The 16,265-nt window shown below is 36.6% G+C and overlaps 1 protein-coding gene across 2 annotated transcripts in view; it reads left to right on the top strand.

Moving 5' to 3' along the window:
• The first annotated feature begins 5,235 nt into the window (after positions 1-5,235).
• The window catches only part of zgc:92429 (uncharacterized protein LOC445063 homolog), a 34,447-nt gene continuing 23,417 nt past the window's right edge, over positions 5,236-16,265 (top strand). The window contains exons 1-13 of one of the 2 annotated variants that reach the window (XM_042512340.1): positions 5,236-5,270; positions 6,382-6,608; positions 6,807-6,914; positions 7,091-7,266; positions 8,129-8,178; positions 8,264-8,320; positions 10,301-10,455; positions 10,744-10,847; positions 11,788-11,840; positions 13,264-13,334; positions 13,840-13,942; positions 14,795-14,914; positions 16,134-16,196. In XM_042512340.1, coding sequence (XP_042368274.1) covers positions 7,203-7,266; positions 8,129-8,178; positions 8,264-8,320; positions 10,301-10,455; positions 10,744-10,847; positions 11,788-11,840; positions 13,264-13,334; positions 13,840-13,942; positions 14,795-14,914; positions 16,134-16,196 — 840 coding nt within the window. In that variant the 5' untranslated portion in view covers positions 5,236-5,270; positions 6,382-6,608; positions 6,807-6,914; positions 7,091-7,202. Of the gene's footprint in view, positions 5,271-6,381; positions 6,609-6,806; positions 6,915-7,056; positions 7,267-8,128; positions 8,179-8,263; positions 8,321-10,300; positions 10,456-10,743; positions 10,848-11,787; positions 11,841-13,263; positions 13,335-13,839; positions 13,943-14,794; positions 14,915-16,133; positions 16,197-16,265 lie in introns of those variants that run through there. The other variant, XM_042512341.1, reaches the window with a different exon arrangement.

Raw genomic sequence — 16,265 nt, 5'->3', positions numbered from 1 at the left:
AAAATAATCTCAGAAACAGATGGCATTGAAAAAAGGAAAGTAAATATAACTATAAGTGTTAATTTACATTTACTTTATATCCAATTGGTCCAATATAGCTCTATTTACTTAATTTTGTGAAGTTGTTGCAACTTAAAAGTGACAAGTGAAATTACCCTGTTTGTTCTAAGTGTTAGCAACTTCAGCAAACCAAGTCAGTCTGACTTAACTTGATCATCAATGCCAGTAATGAAGTTAGGAGATCTGCGGGTTCTGTTTTGTTAACATGTTTAAGAATATACAAATATAATTAATTAGTATAACACAGATATATAGCACAGTTAACTTGGTTTACTGAAGTGGATTAAACTTAGAAAAATAGATTTAATTAAACTTAAAGTTAATAATAAGATAAAAAGTAAACATGAATTAAGAGTAATAGTTATATTAACTCATATTTTTCAAGGTAATCTAGATTTTTTTTTTTAAAAAGTAAAATCAACTTGTCAGACTTTACAGTTTTGGGCAATTGAATAAACATTCAGTTCCAAGCCTTGATAGCAAAAAACATGGTGGTTTTCTTTGGTTTTTTGGGTCCAAAAGGTTGCTTTCTTCTCCTAAAACTGAACTTTTATCAACCACCTTGTGGTTTCCACCCTCAAAAATCCAGGTACCAATTGCTTTTGGCTTCCAACCTCAACTCTCATTAAACTATTTTCTTAATGGTCCCGCTTTGGCACCAAAAATGAGTTCTAATCACAGCTCTTATTTTTCTGGGACAGCTGTCTCACTGTCTCTAATCTGGCGGTGATGAATAGGCACTTCAGAAGGAGAAGCCGTTACCGGCCGTGGCACTGATCCAGAATCAGATCACCCTGGATCTTAAATACAATGAATCATATCAGGTCCAAATGCAGAGCTGATGATTCCTGATGTTTTGTAGTTACGTCCTCGGAATATGAAATGTGTCAGCTATGGTGTGAAGGACAGTACGAGGGTGTTTTGTTTGTTATTGCTAATTTACCCGAAATAGCTGTTTGACCCAACTTTTTCAGCTTTTTTCTTTCAAGCTAATTCGACATTTTGTGTTCTTCTTGGTGAGCTTTTCTTTCCGTTTTCTAAAACGTTCTCTGCATGGTTTCCGGTCCTGCCTGTTGCGATGAGATTGTCTTTGTCTGTGTGTCTCAAAGTGGTTTCAAAATGGTCAAATTTCGTGGGATTCAGAGAGCGTACTGTGGTTTCTGAGTCTCGTAAAATGTTGCTGGCTCGTCTCCCTAGCGTTGATGTAACTGCCAGTAATTATCACAGCTTTATCATGGAGGTCATTTTGTTACGGTATTTATCCAGGGAGGAGTTCGGCCGAGCATGCAGGCTCTTTTTTCGGCAACTCCCTTCCTCAAATTCAGACACTTTCTCACACTTACAGCTGGGAGATTCCCCAGGAACCCACTGTTTTTGTTTTTGTGTTTTTTGCTACCAACCTGGTCTGTTTGGGAACAGACCTTTCAACTTTAAAAGCTGCTACCACCTCTCTGCATTGTTGTAGCATGAATCTAGGTGGAGAAGGATACTCGGATAAACGTTGATGTCATATTAAAATGTCTGTTCTCTGCTAAGGCCAAGTGTATCAAACATTCAGGGAGCAGACTCCTCTCTGACCATCTCTCTCTCTTTCTGGGGTCGGTGAGTGCATGGTTGTATCGTTGTTTGTTGTCCTTTTTTCCAAAAAGCATGACAGTGATGGTGATGATGAAGATAAATTCTCTCCTCTTGTTGTCTCCCCCGTTTTTGAGTCGTCTTGTCAGGCGCCCCCCGGACAAGGTGAAAGGGGCGAGATGGATCACACTTTCCTTGACATTTGCTGTCCATGACAGGGACTGATTCTGACAGATGTTTGTACTGTCGTCGAGCCACTGTAGCAAAAACGGAGCGCCAAACTTTTTTTTTTTGTGTTACTTCTCCCAAAGATGTCACATTTGTTACTTGCAGCACAGATTTGTCCTTTTTGGATTCTCCACTGCTGTGGCGCCATCTGCGGGCCGCCGAGCGCGTTGGCAGAGAAATTCAAAAAAACCCCACAAAATGAAAGAAACAAAGAGAGAGGCTGTTTAATAACAGATAAATTTCCTCATTTTGTCAGTGAGTTGGTTTGTTGAATCAAAGATCTCTTGTGCACGTTCTGTTTTTTCTACATCTGTGTTTTTTGGTAAGAACCCTCGGATTGCTGCCTCACTATTCTGTATATAAAGAAATGCACACACTCACAACACAGAGCTTAAACACATACTCTCATAACCCGCAACTGCATTATTTTTCATTTACTCTTTATTTTTCTGAACGTGAAAGATATTAGCGTTATTACAGCAGTATATAAGTATGATTACTCCTCAGTGGGGACGGGCTAAACAGACAGACGATGCAGATTTCGAGGGCTGCAGACCTCCCTGTACATCAGGATCAGCCATGAATTCTCAATGATGCCAAATGTCTTTTTGAGCAGAGTACACCTTTTAATCTGTCTCTCTCTCTCCTCTTCTCTGTCTCCTCCCCCCATCTCTTTGTACATTTTTTTCTATTTATTTAAAGCAGAAATATATGGATTGTATCAAGCATGGAAAGGCAAACAAATGTTACAGTTGACAAAAAAAAAATCACAGGCTTTTATTTTACAGCAGTATATTTGTTTATTCTAGGGATCTGTTTTCTCTCTCTCTTTTTTTGGAAGAAATTAAAAGTCATTTTCCATTCCTAAGCCATCGTCTGTCTTTATTGACACATGCTTAGCCTCGATTCAAACTGCCAAAAAAGTCTACAAACCTTTAAAACATACCTGTAAGTCTTAGGTGATACAAATTCAAAGCCTTGAAATGTGGCATCTTCTGGTTTTTAATTGCTGCGCCCAAGGGCCTAAAAGTATGTTTTCTTAATTTTGCCTCTTTTTTAGTGAGGTCTCAATCCATGTTTTATCATATCCAATATGTATTTTATTATATTTATATCTTACTTTAGAATTAGTTTCAAATTTTACTGTAGTTGGCATTTTTTAACCGTTTATCGCAGAAAAATGATTCACATTCAACTAAAATCTACCTGCAAGAACCAGTTGTCTCGATGTTCTGTATCGTAGTTATTGAAGGAGGAGAGTCTATTTTACTCAGTCTACTTTAGTTTGTTTTGTAATTTTTTAAATTCTGTCTCGATGGTGTTTAATTTTAAGTACTATTATTTCTGTATTTACTGCTAATATTCTTTGAATTGGATTGTTTGGTTACTTTGAAGTTTTTCTATCTTGTTTAATTCAACTTTAAATTTCATCTGGCCTTAGTTCGGCATTATCGTTTTCTGCATGAAACCCTTCCTGCTTCTGCTTTGCCTTATTTGTCAAAGCGCTTTGTAAACTCTATTTTTAAAGGTATAAAAAAGTCCATAAATGCACAAAGTTCACAGATTTTGGCAAAGGTTATGTCCTTAATTGAATTATGCAAATTCCTGATCTACACTGATTAATCTAACCCTCAACAACAAAAAGCCTTAAAAGCCTGTTTCTACAATTGTCTATTAATATTCCTTTTACTTTGAAATACAGTGTATTTATTGTTTTACTACTAATACTTTTCTTTGTAATAACCTTCAGTGAAACTTAGTATTCAAAATAGTTATAATATCTTATTTTTCACTATTGCTGTCAAGTTTTTATGACCCTAAAAGACATTTTTGTTATAAAATAGGTCTACATATATGTTGAGATGTTATCAAAATCTGCACTTTTTGTTGTTAAAATCAGCTGTTGTGTGTTTTTCCAAACTTGCTCTGACTTATTCCTCTCTCTATCAGTTTATTAGTAATGGAGTTTAACATGTAGCAGAGAGATGTTTTAAAAGCTGAGTTTTTGTAGTTTTATTCCCACATATCCATCATCCCGCCAGGCACTGAGAGACAAATGCAGCGGCTGCAGGTGGTTCGACAATAAATTATTCAGTAAAGACAAAACACTGCTGTTTGTCAGGCTCAGTATGTTTTGAGTGATGCATCTCCTACTGAAAACCATTTAATCAAAAACACTGAAATACGACCAAATACATCACTGCTGGTGTCTGCGAGAGCCTCTTGATGTGATTGTGAAACAAATGTACACAAACAGTTTCATTATTCAGAGCTCATGGGAGTCAGAAGGAGGGAACCTGCTTTTTTTAATCTCTCGCCATGGGAGCGCCGCAGACGTTGTTTTAACAAAATTAAACCAGGTAGTAATAAGAGTTTAGGGTCAACATGTCACAACAAACAGGGATATACAGGTGCGTGTATAAACAGGTGTATACAAAAACAGGTAAACGGTAACTACGCATGGGGGATGAGTGATATTTGTGTTTCAGTTTGAACTTTTCTCTCCGTTACAGGGAATATAACTATTCGAAGGTGCTACCTAAAGAAGTATTTAAATGCTGGAAAGGTGGTATTTTTATTAACTTATTGAAACAACGGACATCACTTTTCTTGTGCTTGTCCTTATCAGATACAGAATTTATTTAAACCTTTGAACCATAAGCAAATTGGTTTGATATCTTATTTAAAAAATATGGGGGCGGGCAATGAGCAGTTTGGCAAGAAATATCCAGAAAATTTGCAAGATTTAGTAGATTTAGAATTAAAAAAAAAAAATATATATATGGGAAAAAAAATCCAGAAAACTATATTATCATATCGCCATAATTTATTATGATATTAAATTAATAATTACATTAATAACTAGTTTGTGAAAAAAAATTATAAAATTCTCCAGGTTAAATTCAGGTCATATGTGCGATTTATATCTTTATTCTCCTTATATTATTTTATGTTGTCATATCTTATCTTATCTTATCTTATATCTTTACAGAGCCATTATTATTTGAAGTACTTTTTTTTTAGATCATTTCCTTATTTGTGTTTTTTGTTTGTTTGTTTGTTTGCCTTTGGTCATTTTCAAGTCACTTTTTGGAACTTCTCTAAAACTTGTCAATTGCCTTCTTCCTTCTTCTCCAGTTTTTTTTTTTTTTTTAATTTTCTTTATATTATTTTAATTTATTTATTTTTGCTACATGACTGGAGAAAACAGTGAAAAGGGCTGTGTTATTTGCGTTTGCTCATGGCGTAGAAAAAGCCTACAACTCCCAGAACCCTTTGCGCCACAGCGGACCAATGGACGCGCCCATGACGTCATGCAACCTCCGATATTTAAAATGTTTTTTTTTTTCCCCACGAAAAACAATATGGCGGCTCGCAGGAAGCAAACGATTCCGCGTCACAGTGAGGTAGGCTGAAATATGTGTTTACAAACATTTTGGGCGACAAATGTGCAACGCAGGAATGATATTTCGGTTACATTTGTCCAGCACCGCCTATCTTCACTGTTTGAGCTTAGTTTTTTCAGTGAAATATGGTGTTTTGGTAAAGCCTGTTTCCTTGTTGATACGTGTCGGCTCTAGCTAAACTAGCTAAAGCTAAGAGTTTACAAACTTTACAGTTGCTTGAAACTACAAAATATTAATGTTCTACTTTATATGAACCAAAAACTAAACAAAATATAGTTTTCTTGACCTAAACCAAACCCATAGTATCAATCCCCGAAACTTTAGGAGGGGCGCAGTGCATTAAGATAAGGTAAACACTTTTTAATGAGGGAACACATTTGGATTAAACACCTGAAACCTCATCCCTGCTTCCTGTTAGTTCTCCTTTCACCATAGCACAAGTACATGCATGGAAATTTGTGTCTGAAGACATGTTAGCCGAGAAATAAACAGTAAAGTAGCATTGTTTTGATTTATTGCTGCATTCAGTAAGTATTTAAACCTTTGAAATCTGAGCAAATTGGTTTGTTTTCTTTTGAAAACATGGGAGAGGAGCAACTTGGCAAGAAGTGTTTCACAAGTTGCTTGAAATTAGTAGATATGGGAAATTATCTGTTTAAAGTTAAGGGGGAAAAAATCACCAAAATTATATTTATAAAGAAAATCATCAAATTATCTGACTGAATTTATTATTGTTAATATAACTTTTTTCAAGCTTTGTTTTCTTTCAACCTTTAGGTAATTTCTCCTTCAATGTCCTTTGTGCTTACTTTTGGATAATTTCTTCATAAGTTCATTGCCTTATATTGCCCATATATTTTTGGAAGAAAGTGCCAGTTTACTCAGATTTACAAGGGTTAAACTTTTGGTAGTCTACAAGAAAAATGCGATCAGTTCCTTTTTCAGTGGATGAGATACAGCATGCTGCAATGTCTGAAAACTTTTAAATAAAATTATATTTTTCTATGTCAATACTCAGCATATTGCAACACATTTAATATATTATATTGTGACTCATACTATTGTATTGTGGGGCCACACCTAATAAAAATGTCTCTCTGTCTTGAATTAGGTCCATAAAGAAACGGTCCTCCCAGTTTGTTGTGGAAGAACTTGACTGGTTTGTACTGACCACAGCCCTGTCCAACACCTTAATGGGAACTGGAAGCTGAATGGGAGAAAATCCCTGCAGCCGGGTTTCTAAATCTCGTGCAAAGCTTTCCAAGAAGAGTGGAGGCTGTTACGGCAGCACATTAATGCCCTTTGTTTAAGCATGAGATGTTCAACAGCCACATTTAGGTATAGTATTTTTTTCCATCTATGTATCTAATCATTGCAAAATATTCTAGCTTTTCTTACTGGGTCATAATGAGGCTTTCTACTAAAATATTCATTACATTTCACCACAAACTTGGCACTGAAATGCTGGAATTCAAATGCTTAACGGGTGTGATATTGCAGTTTGCTTCTGAGTAAATAGGCCTATGATGTGTCCAGATTGCAGTGGATCCAGTAAGTGACAGAAATCCAGAAGATGTCAGTCTGACGGTGGTGGCTGCAGCGGCCGCAGCAGGCCTGCTTGTGACAGATGACACTCACCAGGAGGTATGCCAACCCCCACATTCAGATAAGTTTTGACAGCTGTAAATTGAGAGAGGGAAGAGAGGCGGGAGCTGCTATTTTTATCTTTCATTCAGCCAGAGAGAAAGAGAGACCCCTCTCTTTCCTTCTGGTCTCTCCACAAGACGGTCCTTCTAGATCTCTCTCTTCTTTCTGGGCAGAGAAACTTCTGGAGGTCTGACTGCAGCATTAAAACTGGAGAGACCGCCAGGTTGGAGGAAAATATCTCAGACCGTAGAGTAAAGAAGAAATACCAAAAACTATCAGGTCAACATGGCTCTGCTGTGCTACAACAAAGGCTGTGGACTGAAGTATGACACTGACAAGAACAAAGAGGGTAAGATGCCAGTTTGTTTTTGTACTTTTAATTCCAAATACTCAATCCTGTCTGGGGTTGTTGGTTGGTTTAATATTTCAGTCATCGAGAACGTGAAGCCTCAGCAGATGTCAGTCTGTGTTAAGCCTGAACTGAAGCATGTAAGGTGCTTGTGGTGTACAGATTTGCTTTGGTTTTTGTTTGATTACTCATTTTTGTAATTTCTGGGCTAAATTTGCACATTCAAACCCTGTCAGAGTAAAAAAAAACAACATGCAAGCTGAAAGGAGGACTAGGAGGACTTTTTAATTTTTGTCTGAAAAAGTGACATTTTTATTTTTTACTTTTCCAAACCACCACAAGCTAATTTAGTTTGAGATAGGGTGTGTGTCTGCTTTTATTTTGAAAGTATGTTCCTGTATCTAGATTTATTGGTCTTAATATACAAATTAATGTAAACTTTGGGTTCAATTTTGACAAATTTGTCACAAACACGTAACATATATATGGTGCAAGTAAGCTCAGATCAGTTTGAGTGTTTTGATGAACACAACAGTTGTACAGGAAACCTGATTTATGGGCTATATTTACTTACAGAAGCAGGATAAAACAAAGTGTCGCTTTGTGTGACGTCAAAGAAGTTAATGTCATATAAACTGTGTATGAGTGTGAGTGTGAGAGAGAGTGAGAGCATGCACAGTATAACAGGCAACGTGTCTCTGAGAGCATGAGCCAGCAGCCGACTTCCTTTTATGGGACGCTCCCTCTCAACTCTAGTAACCCCCGTGAACAGCTGGTAGACCCGGCTGACTCTGTGTGTGTGTGTGTGTGTGTGTGTGTGTGTCTCTATATACAGACTGACACTTTCTTTTTCCTCCAAAAGATTCCTGCCTCTTCCATCCAGGTGTCCCCATCTTCCATGATGCTCTGAAGGTAAAACTGATGAATAAGTAAACATATAAACACTTTTATTAAGCTGGGGGAAAAATTAATGTGTTTGTTTGTTCTCCTCCTTCAGGGTTGGTCCTGCTGTAAGAAAAGGACGACGGACTTCTCAGAGTTTCTCTCCATTAAGGTAAAAACAGCTCAGGGTCGAACACTTATTAGCATCTGCAGAAAACACAACATCCTGTAAATATTGTTGGTTGGAGCAAAACTTCTGTAAGGATGCTGTATAAAGTCCATCTCAGTGAAATGTAAAAGAAAATTATGTAACAAGGTAAAAGTACTCAAAATCAGTTATTGTAAAAAGCATTGAGAATTAACCAAGTAAGTACTAAAGTACAAGTTTGAGGTACTCTATTTGATTACTTCCATTTTCTACTACTTTTAATTGATTGATGAACTTATAATTCAGAGTAAATATTGTACTTTTTCCATTACATTTATTTGAGACCTGTAGATTGAGATTAATAATCAAAGGATGATTTTGCATTTAATAATAATCATTATTTTATATTAAAAATTATACTATAAATTAAAAATGCATTTAAAATTATTTCATTATTGATTTTCAACAGAGGCTGCCCAACAGAATATAAAGTAATTAAAATGAGCTCCACATTTACCAGCTGCAGCATTAAAGTGACGCTTACTCAATAGTGCATCAATAGTTTTGTGCAAAAATAAATTCCAATTTCTATCATAAGTTAAAACAAGAACTGTGTAGTTGGTTCTTCATTGCTTTTATAAGAAGCACTTTTGGAGGGGATCTTTTAATGCCCAGTATGGACAAAAGAGAAATATACGGTGGATGACAAACGTGCTACATCGATCCAAAAAATGTCCATTAGGGTTACAACGATACAAGATTTTCACGGCACAATAACCTTATCAGAAGATATCAAGGTGTCACAGTATCACAGTATGGTGTATTACACAATTAGTATCGTTATTATTGGTCACAGTAACTCTCAAAAGAATAAAAACAGAAGATTTTTTTTGCTTGAACAAATGTTTAAAAGTAATTGGAACTGGATTCCATTTTTTATGGCAGTATGTGTACAAGTCTAAGAGGCAGCCGAGAAGAAAGGAAATGCACAAGTGAGATTCTCCGTCCGATTGCATTTTTCTGTCAATACTGTAGATAAACAACGCAAACGGTATTACCATTAATTTTCATACTGTGGTTTACAGATCCACGATATAACAGACAATCCTATTTACCATTAGGAGAAACATGCTGCAGCTTCCGAAACGATGCCAATTCAAAAACACGTATGAAAATCCTGAACAAATACCACAAAAAAAGTCCTGCCGAAAGCCAAAAGACATACATTATTAACAAACACACTGCAAATAGGCAACATAAAAAGGTTACCTTTGTTTTTAAAATTCAGCCTCAGTCTGTTACTTCATTGTAGAAGAACATCAAATTTACAAAGCTAGCATTAGGTAATATTGTAAAACACTAAGGCCAAATAAAAAAAAAAAATAAAAAAGTACTTTTTTATGTTTTTTATGTTGACTCTTTACTCAACTTTACTTCCAGCAGAAAAAACAAACATGCTCTCATCTGGTGTCTCTTGGGTCATAAATCAAGCTGTTCCAGTTGCTGCTAACCCTAAATATGTTGTGTTGACTGGATATGCAGTGTATTTGGTTTTTTTGTGTGTTTTTTTTCTTTTATATGTTGCATTGTTTCTGTATTTGCAGCATGTCTGTTGTTGATGTATTTGTTTTGGTTTTCTGCAGCACTGCGTTTCCGTTGTATCTTCAGGGGGATTTTCTCATGTGTTTTTCAATTGGCAACGTTTCTGAAGCTGCAGCATGTTTTCTACCAACGGGAATGTTTTCGGCAGCAGTAGTGCATTTGCTCTTGTTGGCCGCCATAGAAACAACTGCAAAAAGCCAAAAACAGTTTTAATGTTTTTATTAACTATTTTTAGACCATTATGATTCCCCTATTAACAGATACATAGTGAGGCTACAAATTGTACAGTAAGCTGTAGCTGCAGTCATTTTCCTTTGTGAAGGATTATATAGGACACAGTTACTAAAATTAAGCCCCAATGAGAAGAGAAATAATATGTGAAGTTCCTGCTTTTGAATGCAGGGCTGCACCCGCGGGCACCACAGCAACGAGAAGCCCCAGGAGCCTCTGCGGCCGGAGGTGTCATCAGATAAGGGCGAGATTAAACACACCAACGGCCAGGAGATAATCTACCAGGGACCCAAATCTGCTGAGATGCTGCAGAAGGAGAGACCCAGGTGTGTGTTTGTAATAGCAAGATTCCTCTGTTTCTACTTTGCATAAGATAACTGGAATGTGTTTGTGTACGCACTCCTGTTTCCCACATGCATGCAGCTGTGTTCATTCAAAGAGGTCATAATGAAGTCACCTGCAATATTCCTGGAGTAAATAATTTAGAGGATAATGCCATGCATCCGTCCTGCAGGCCTCTGTGTGTGTGCGCGTGTGTGTGTGTGAGGTTTTTTTGTTCATATCTTGACATCCGTTTTTGTGCTCACATGAAAGTATGTGTTTCTTATGCACAGTTCAGAGGAGCCAAAAACCAAGCTTCCCCACAAAGTGTCTGCATCGCTGGCTCAGGTGCTGGAGAAACTGGACATCAGCAAGAGAGCCGAGAGAGAGAAGACAGGTCAGTGCGTGTGTGTGTGTGTGCGTGTGTGTGCGTCTGTGTGTGTCTTTAATACAGAAGCTTTTAGATTTAAAATAACCGTCTTTCCTTCTTTTTATTGCTGTTCCTGAACACGCATCTGACTCTAATATAGCAAAATATCAAATTAAAAACACTATAACCTCAAAAGAGTGAGAAAATCTTAAATTTCAGCCAGAATATTTCAACTATTTTATTAAAAAAAAAAAAAATTGTGTCAAGAATTTTCACAAACTGTCTTGAAACACAGAAATCAAGCAGGTTGCGGCACTACAACCAAGAATATAATCCTATCTGAAATTTTTTGACTTTTAAATAAAAAAAATAATCTTAAATGACCATTACAATCACAATTACACTTTGTTTTTGTGTTTGTGCATTAGTCTACTTTTCTTATTTATAGTACTAGTAGTATACTTATTTGTTTCATGTTTGCTAATGCGTGGGTTCAGGGCTTAATGTGTGTTTGTATTAGTGTGATGTTTTTGTTTTTGAGTATACATGACAAATTTAAGCAGGTTTCTGCACTAAAATCAAGAAATTGAAAGTTGAAATCATAAAATACTTAAAGCAAGTTCGTGTTTTTGAAACAGTTTGGAATATTTATACTGCACTTTTAAGTTTTTGAACTTTTAACTGGAAGGCATTTCTTAAATTTGTGTCCGGTGTGTTTGATGCATAATTCATGACAACAGTATATATTTTTGTACGAGTGCTTTGCAAAAATCACTGTCTCATTAAGACATTTCTGTTTAAACTGGTAGCAGTTTCTCATTTCTTCTTATAATTAACTTATTTTAAAAAAAGAAAAGAAAAAAAAACCTTGTATTCAGACAAAACTGACTTCCTGAGATTATTTGCAGTGACAGACAGAGTCCCGGTGTCCTTATCTCACTCCTCTCTGGTGTCTCTCTTCTCTCAGAGAGTCAGATGACAATGCTGGGGACCCAGTGCAAGAACGCAGGATGTAAAACAGTGAGTGCCTCTTTCATTATGGGTTCATTTGTGTGTGTGTGTGTGTGTGTGTGTGTGTGTGTTTGTGTGTTTGTTTGTTTGTTTATTGGAATTTTCTGTGGCCTCAGTTCTGTTTCTGTGCCTTTTGTGTGCTTGTTTCATCATTCCTGGACTTCAGTTTTGTAAAGTTTATAAACAGCTCCATCTAGTGGACAAGACAGATAACAACACATTTGACTCTATTATACTTTGTAACTTTTTCAGCCTGTACTGGCCTATTTTCATGTCCCAAAATACTTCAGTGGTGTAGCATAATTAAGTGCATTTATTCAAGCACTGCACTTAAATTAAATTTTAGATAGCTGTACTTTAGTCACTTTTTTATTTACACTCGATGGTGGTTTTTTTTTTATACTGGAATTGTACCAAGTATTATTTCCATGTGACAAAAAAAATAAAATATCATTGATTGATTTTACTCCACTAAGTTTCAGAAGGATTTACTGTAATATTTGCTCCAATACATTTGATTGACAGCTTTTTTTATATTAGTTACTTAGCAGATTAGAAATTTTACATACAAAACATATAACCATGTTACAAAATATGATGCATTTTTAAGATTAAACAGTACATAAAGTCGTTGAATCTCACTCTGCTTCATCCAGCTGTAACATTAAAATGCTGCCTACTTAAAATATGCATAGGTGCAGGTTTCATTGGGGATGCAGGACATGTCCCCCTCAGGCTTAAAAGACATGCATTTGTCCCCTGGAACAGAGAGATGACAGTAGCAGAGGACTTTTGTTTTGACTACATTAGAGACATTTAAATGATACGTTGATGCTGATAAAGTCAGCAGAATTTTTTAAAGATCTGAATACTTATTCCACAGTGAGCGATCAGAGATTATTGAACTCGCTGCCTTTTTTATGCTGTTTTAAAGGCTGTCCAAATTATGTAGATTAAGTTTTTGAAAGATTTTTAAAATCTATATTCTAGCCCCTAAAAACTTTCAGATCTGATCCTATATATAATATACTGTATCAGTAAGTACCAGTTGAAAATGTATACAGTAACAGTTGAAGTTTTGGGTGAAAAATAAATCATTGGGTATATTTATCTTTTTAACACTCAAAAACTTAATCCTCTTCTTCAGGGAATCTTTAAAGTAAAATCATCAAAAATGTTTTGATTTAGGCAGAAAATGTTTCCCTGATTTAGAGCACCTATCTCGTGACCCTGTCAGCAAAACAAATGACCCTGCTTAATCTCCCGATCCCAAGATTGAGAACTGCTGAATTCAGACAACAACACACACTTGACTGGTGACCTTATGGTGTGACTGATGAGCTGAGCTGTGAGGAGAGACTGTAATCTGCTCCACATTATTGATCATCTGATCTTCACGCTGTGATCATTCGCTTTGTGTTTGTGTGTTCAGATCTATCAAGGACCAGAGACAGACATGGAGGTCTGCATCCACCACCCGGGAGCACCCGTCTTCCATGAGGGGTGAGACACAAAGACACATTGCTGCACGTTTCCACTTCTCTACTCTGGATATCACAAGAAGGCATTACGCGCAATCCACTGGAACAAAATTACAATCTTTATTTGCATAAATCTCTATTCAAAGCGTCATTAAAACACTGCTACAAAGAGGAAATGTAAACAAAACATAACCCAAGGCCATGTAAGCAAAGCAGGAAACATAAAAGCTAAATATCAGACAATTCATTAAAGATCAGTAATTAGACACAAATCCGCGACATTAAAACCGACTTTAGAGGTAAATTAAACTGCTCTTTGAATTGCATCAAAATAAATGAGCATCACTCTCTGCTTTGGAGCTCTTGAGTGAAACACTGACACCCATATGGCTTTATTTTCTTGTGTAAAACTGCTGTTAGTATGATTTGTATCATTATATCAATATCAGTAAGTTAAAGCTTTCTGTTTTCTGAACGATGCAGGCGTTACAAACTGTTTCTAAGCTGTGATTGTGTTTTTGTTTCAGGTATAAGTACTGGAACTGCTGCTGCATAAAGACTATAGATTTCAACGCTTTCCTGGACCAGAAGGGCTGCACCTCAGGGAAGCACCGCTGGGTCCGGAAGCAGGTACATACACCACCTTGGGGGGCATACTGCATAAATGAAAGGTAGAACAAAAGGGCCAAGCTCAAAGTTTCATTGTCATTTCAGTTTCATGCTGACACAATGCATTTTTCAATAAAAACTTTTTATCTCTTTAGATGGCACTGACAGATTTTAAAGTTGATTGGATTATATCTGAAGGAGGATTTTATTAAAATATGACCTCTGTTAATGGCCAAAAATTGCACAGCCAATTGCACAGTAAATTCAGTAAATTTGGGTTTAGGTCATGGCTCCAAAACACGTATTTCTTAAGTCTGAGCATGATACATCTACATACCAAATTTTGTACATCAAGGTGAAACTTAAATCTTTGTGGAGGGCACTACTAAGTCATTTTATCACATGCTCACAGCTTGCTTGTTCCTGGTGTGTTATTTTTGTGATTTTTGGTTGGAAAAGCAGCAAAACACATGCAATTGGAGTCTTACTGTTTTTGATCTTTAAATAGAACCAAGCTAAAACTAATGCAGATTAATGCAACAGCACCCTACCTTCATAAGTGTCATAATGTTCGGTATTTAGTGCAAACAGTTCACGGAGGTGGTAATTTTGGAGGCTGTACTTTGTGATGTGATTTTTTTTATAGGTTGGTTTTGCATGTGACTAAACAACAATAACATCATATAAAGCAACATACAGGCATTATTATGTGCAACACTGCAACAACAGTAAGCATCGGGGAGATTCAAGTCACTCTGCTGTTGATTGTGATTTGCTGCTTTACAAATGAGATCACAGAGTCAGAGCAGGAAAACAGACTGATTCAAAACACCCCAAATTTGTGACAGACCTTTGTGTTGTTTGTGCCAACAGGACAAGAAGAAAGTGGCTTGTCGACACGACTGGCACCAAACGGGAAATAATGTCGTCGTAACAATTTACGCCAAGAATGCAAACCCCGAATTTTCCTGCATAGAAGCCAACCGCACAGTGGTGAGTGTTTTACACACACAGTCAGATGCATTGGGAACATTTTATTCTGTACCAGTACTGTAATGAGTACATTTACTCAAGTCCTGTACTTAAGAACAACTTTTAGGCACTTACTTGAGCAATTTCATTTTCTGCTACACTTCACTACACACTTCTACTCCTTTACATTCCAGCAATAAATATTGTACTTTTTATTTAACTCCATGTATTTATAGACAAACATACATGTAGCAGATATACAGTACAAGCATTCACACATATACGCTTGCATAGTTAGTCCAACCATACCACTGGCATGTATACAGTAAACAATTATGCCATGCTGTCTGCTTTAATGATCAACAATGCCAGGATGTTCTCACTCCCAACAAATGCCAGCGTTTGGTCAGTCGCGTCAGATAAAGATGCACTGAAGCACCCTTTGCCGTGCATATGAGATACACCAGGACGCAGCATTACGAGATGATTCGAGTAGCTGATGTAGTCTAAGAGTATGAAGGTCGGTCGGAGGGGCGGTGGATGAGTCAGGACCAAATCCAGGAGACCATGTGAAACCAAAAGTCTGTAACATAGTATGTCACATACATTACAGTACGATCTGTTGTTAATAAACATTCTGATCAATTTTTCCAAATGTAACTAAGTAAATGTGTTGCCTCAACCAAAAAACAAAGTAAACCTAAGCTGGTTGAAATTTCTTGAGAAGAGACTGTATTCATGTATCAGTAACTGTATATTTTGCTGCCCATGTGTGTCCAAAATTGACACTAGTGGAGTACCTATTAGGGATGTTACTAACAACCAATTTCCCTGACGCTTCAACAGAATTTTAAATTTCTACTAGTCCAAAGGCAAAAAAAAAAAAAAAAAAAAATGAAAACAGACAGATTTGAGAACAATTGACAGACACAGATGTCCACATTTATGGGGATCTCCTATGGTCCAAAAAATACCTCCTACATTCAGGCTAGAGAGAAAGTGTGAGACGTTGAAGATCAGAACCACTTTAACCCACCAGTAATTCTGGTACCAAGTGCCTAGTCGAATAATCACGGTCCCTCCAAGTAACTGGAGCATCATAGTTTGACTCATAGGGCCACTGACCAAGTGTTGGTATTTGACAACTTGGGAGCAAGAATGTGTTGACAATGCACACCTTTATTTACAAATAACAACAAATTAACATAATTGTTCTTTCTTATTGTCTTTCTCTTTTTAGCTCTCATGTCAAATCCAGTTTGAGAATGACAAGATTTTCAAGAGAGAATTCCACCTCTGGGGCGTGAGTACTTCCTAATATATCTGCCAGTGGGGTGATATGAGCTGTCGTGTTGCTTATCAATTTATAGAT

Source organism: Plectropomus leopardus, chromosome 23 (genome assembly GCF_008729295.1).
Source record: "Plectropomus leopardus isolate mb chromosome 23, YSFRI_Pleo_2.0, whole genome shotgun sequence".
Classification (NCBI taxonomy): domain Eukaryota; kingdom Metazoa; phylum Chordata; class Actinopteri; order Perciformes; family Serranidae; genus Plectropomus; species Plectropomus leopardus.
This window is presented reverse-complemented; position numbering and strand designations above follow the sequence as displayed.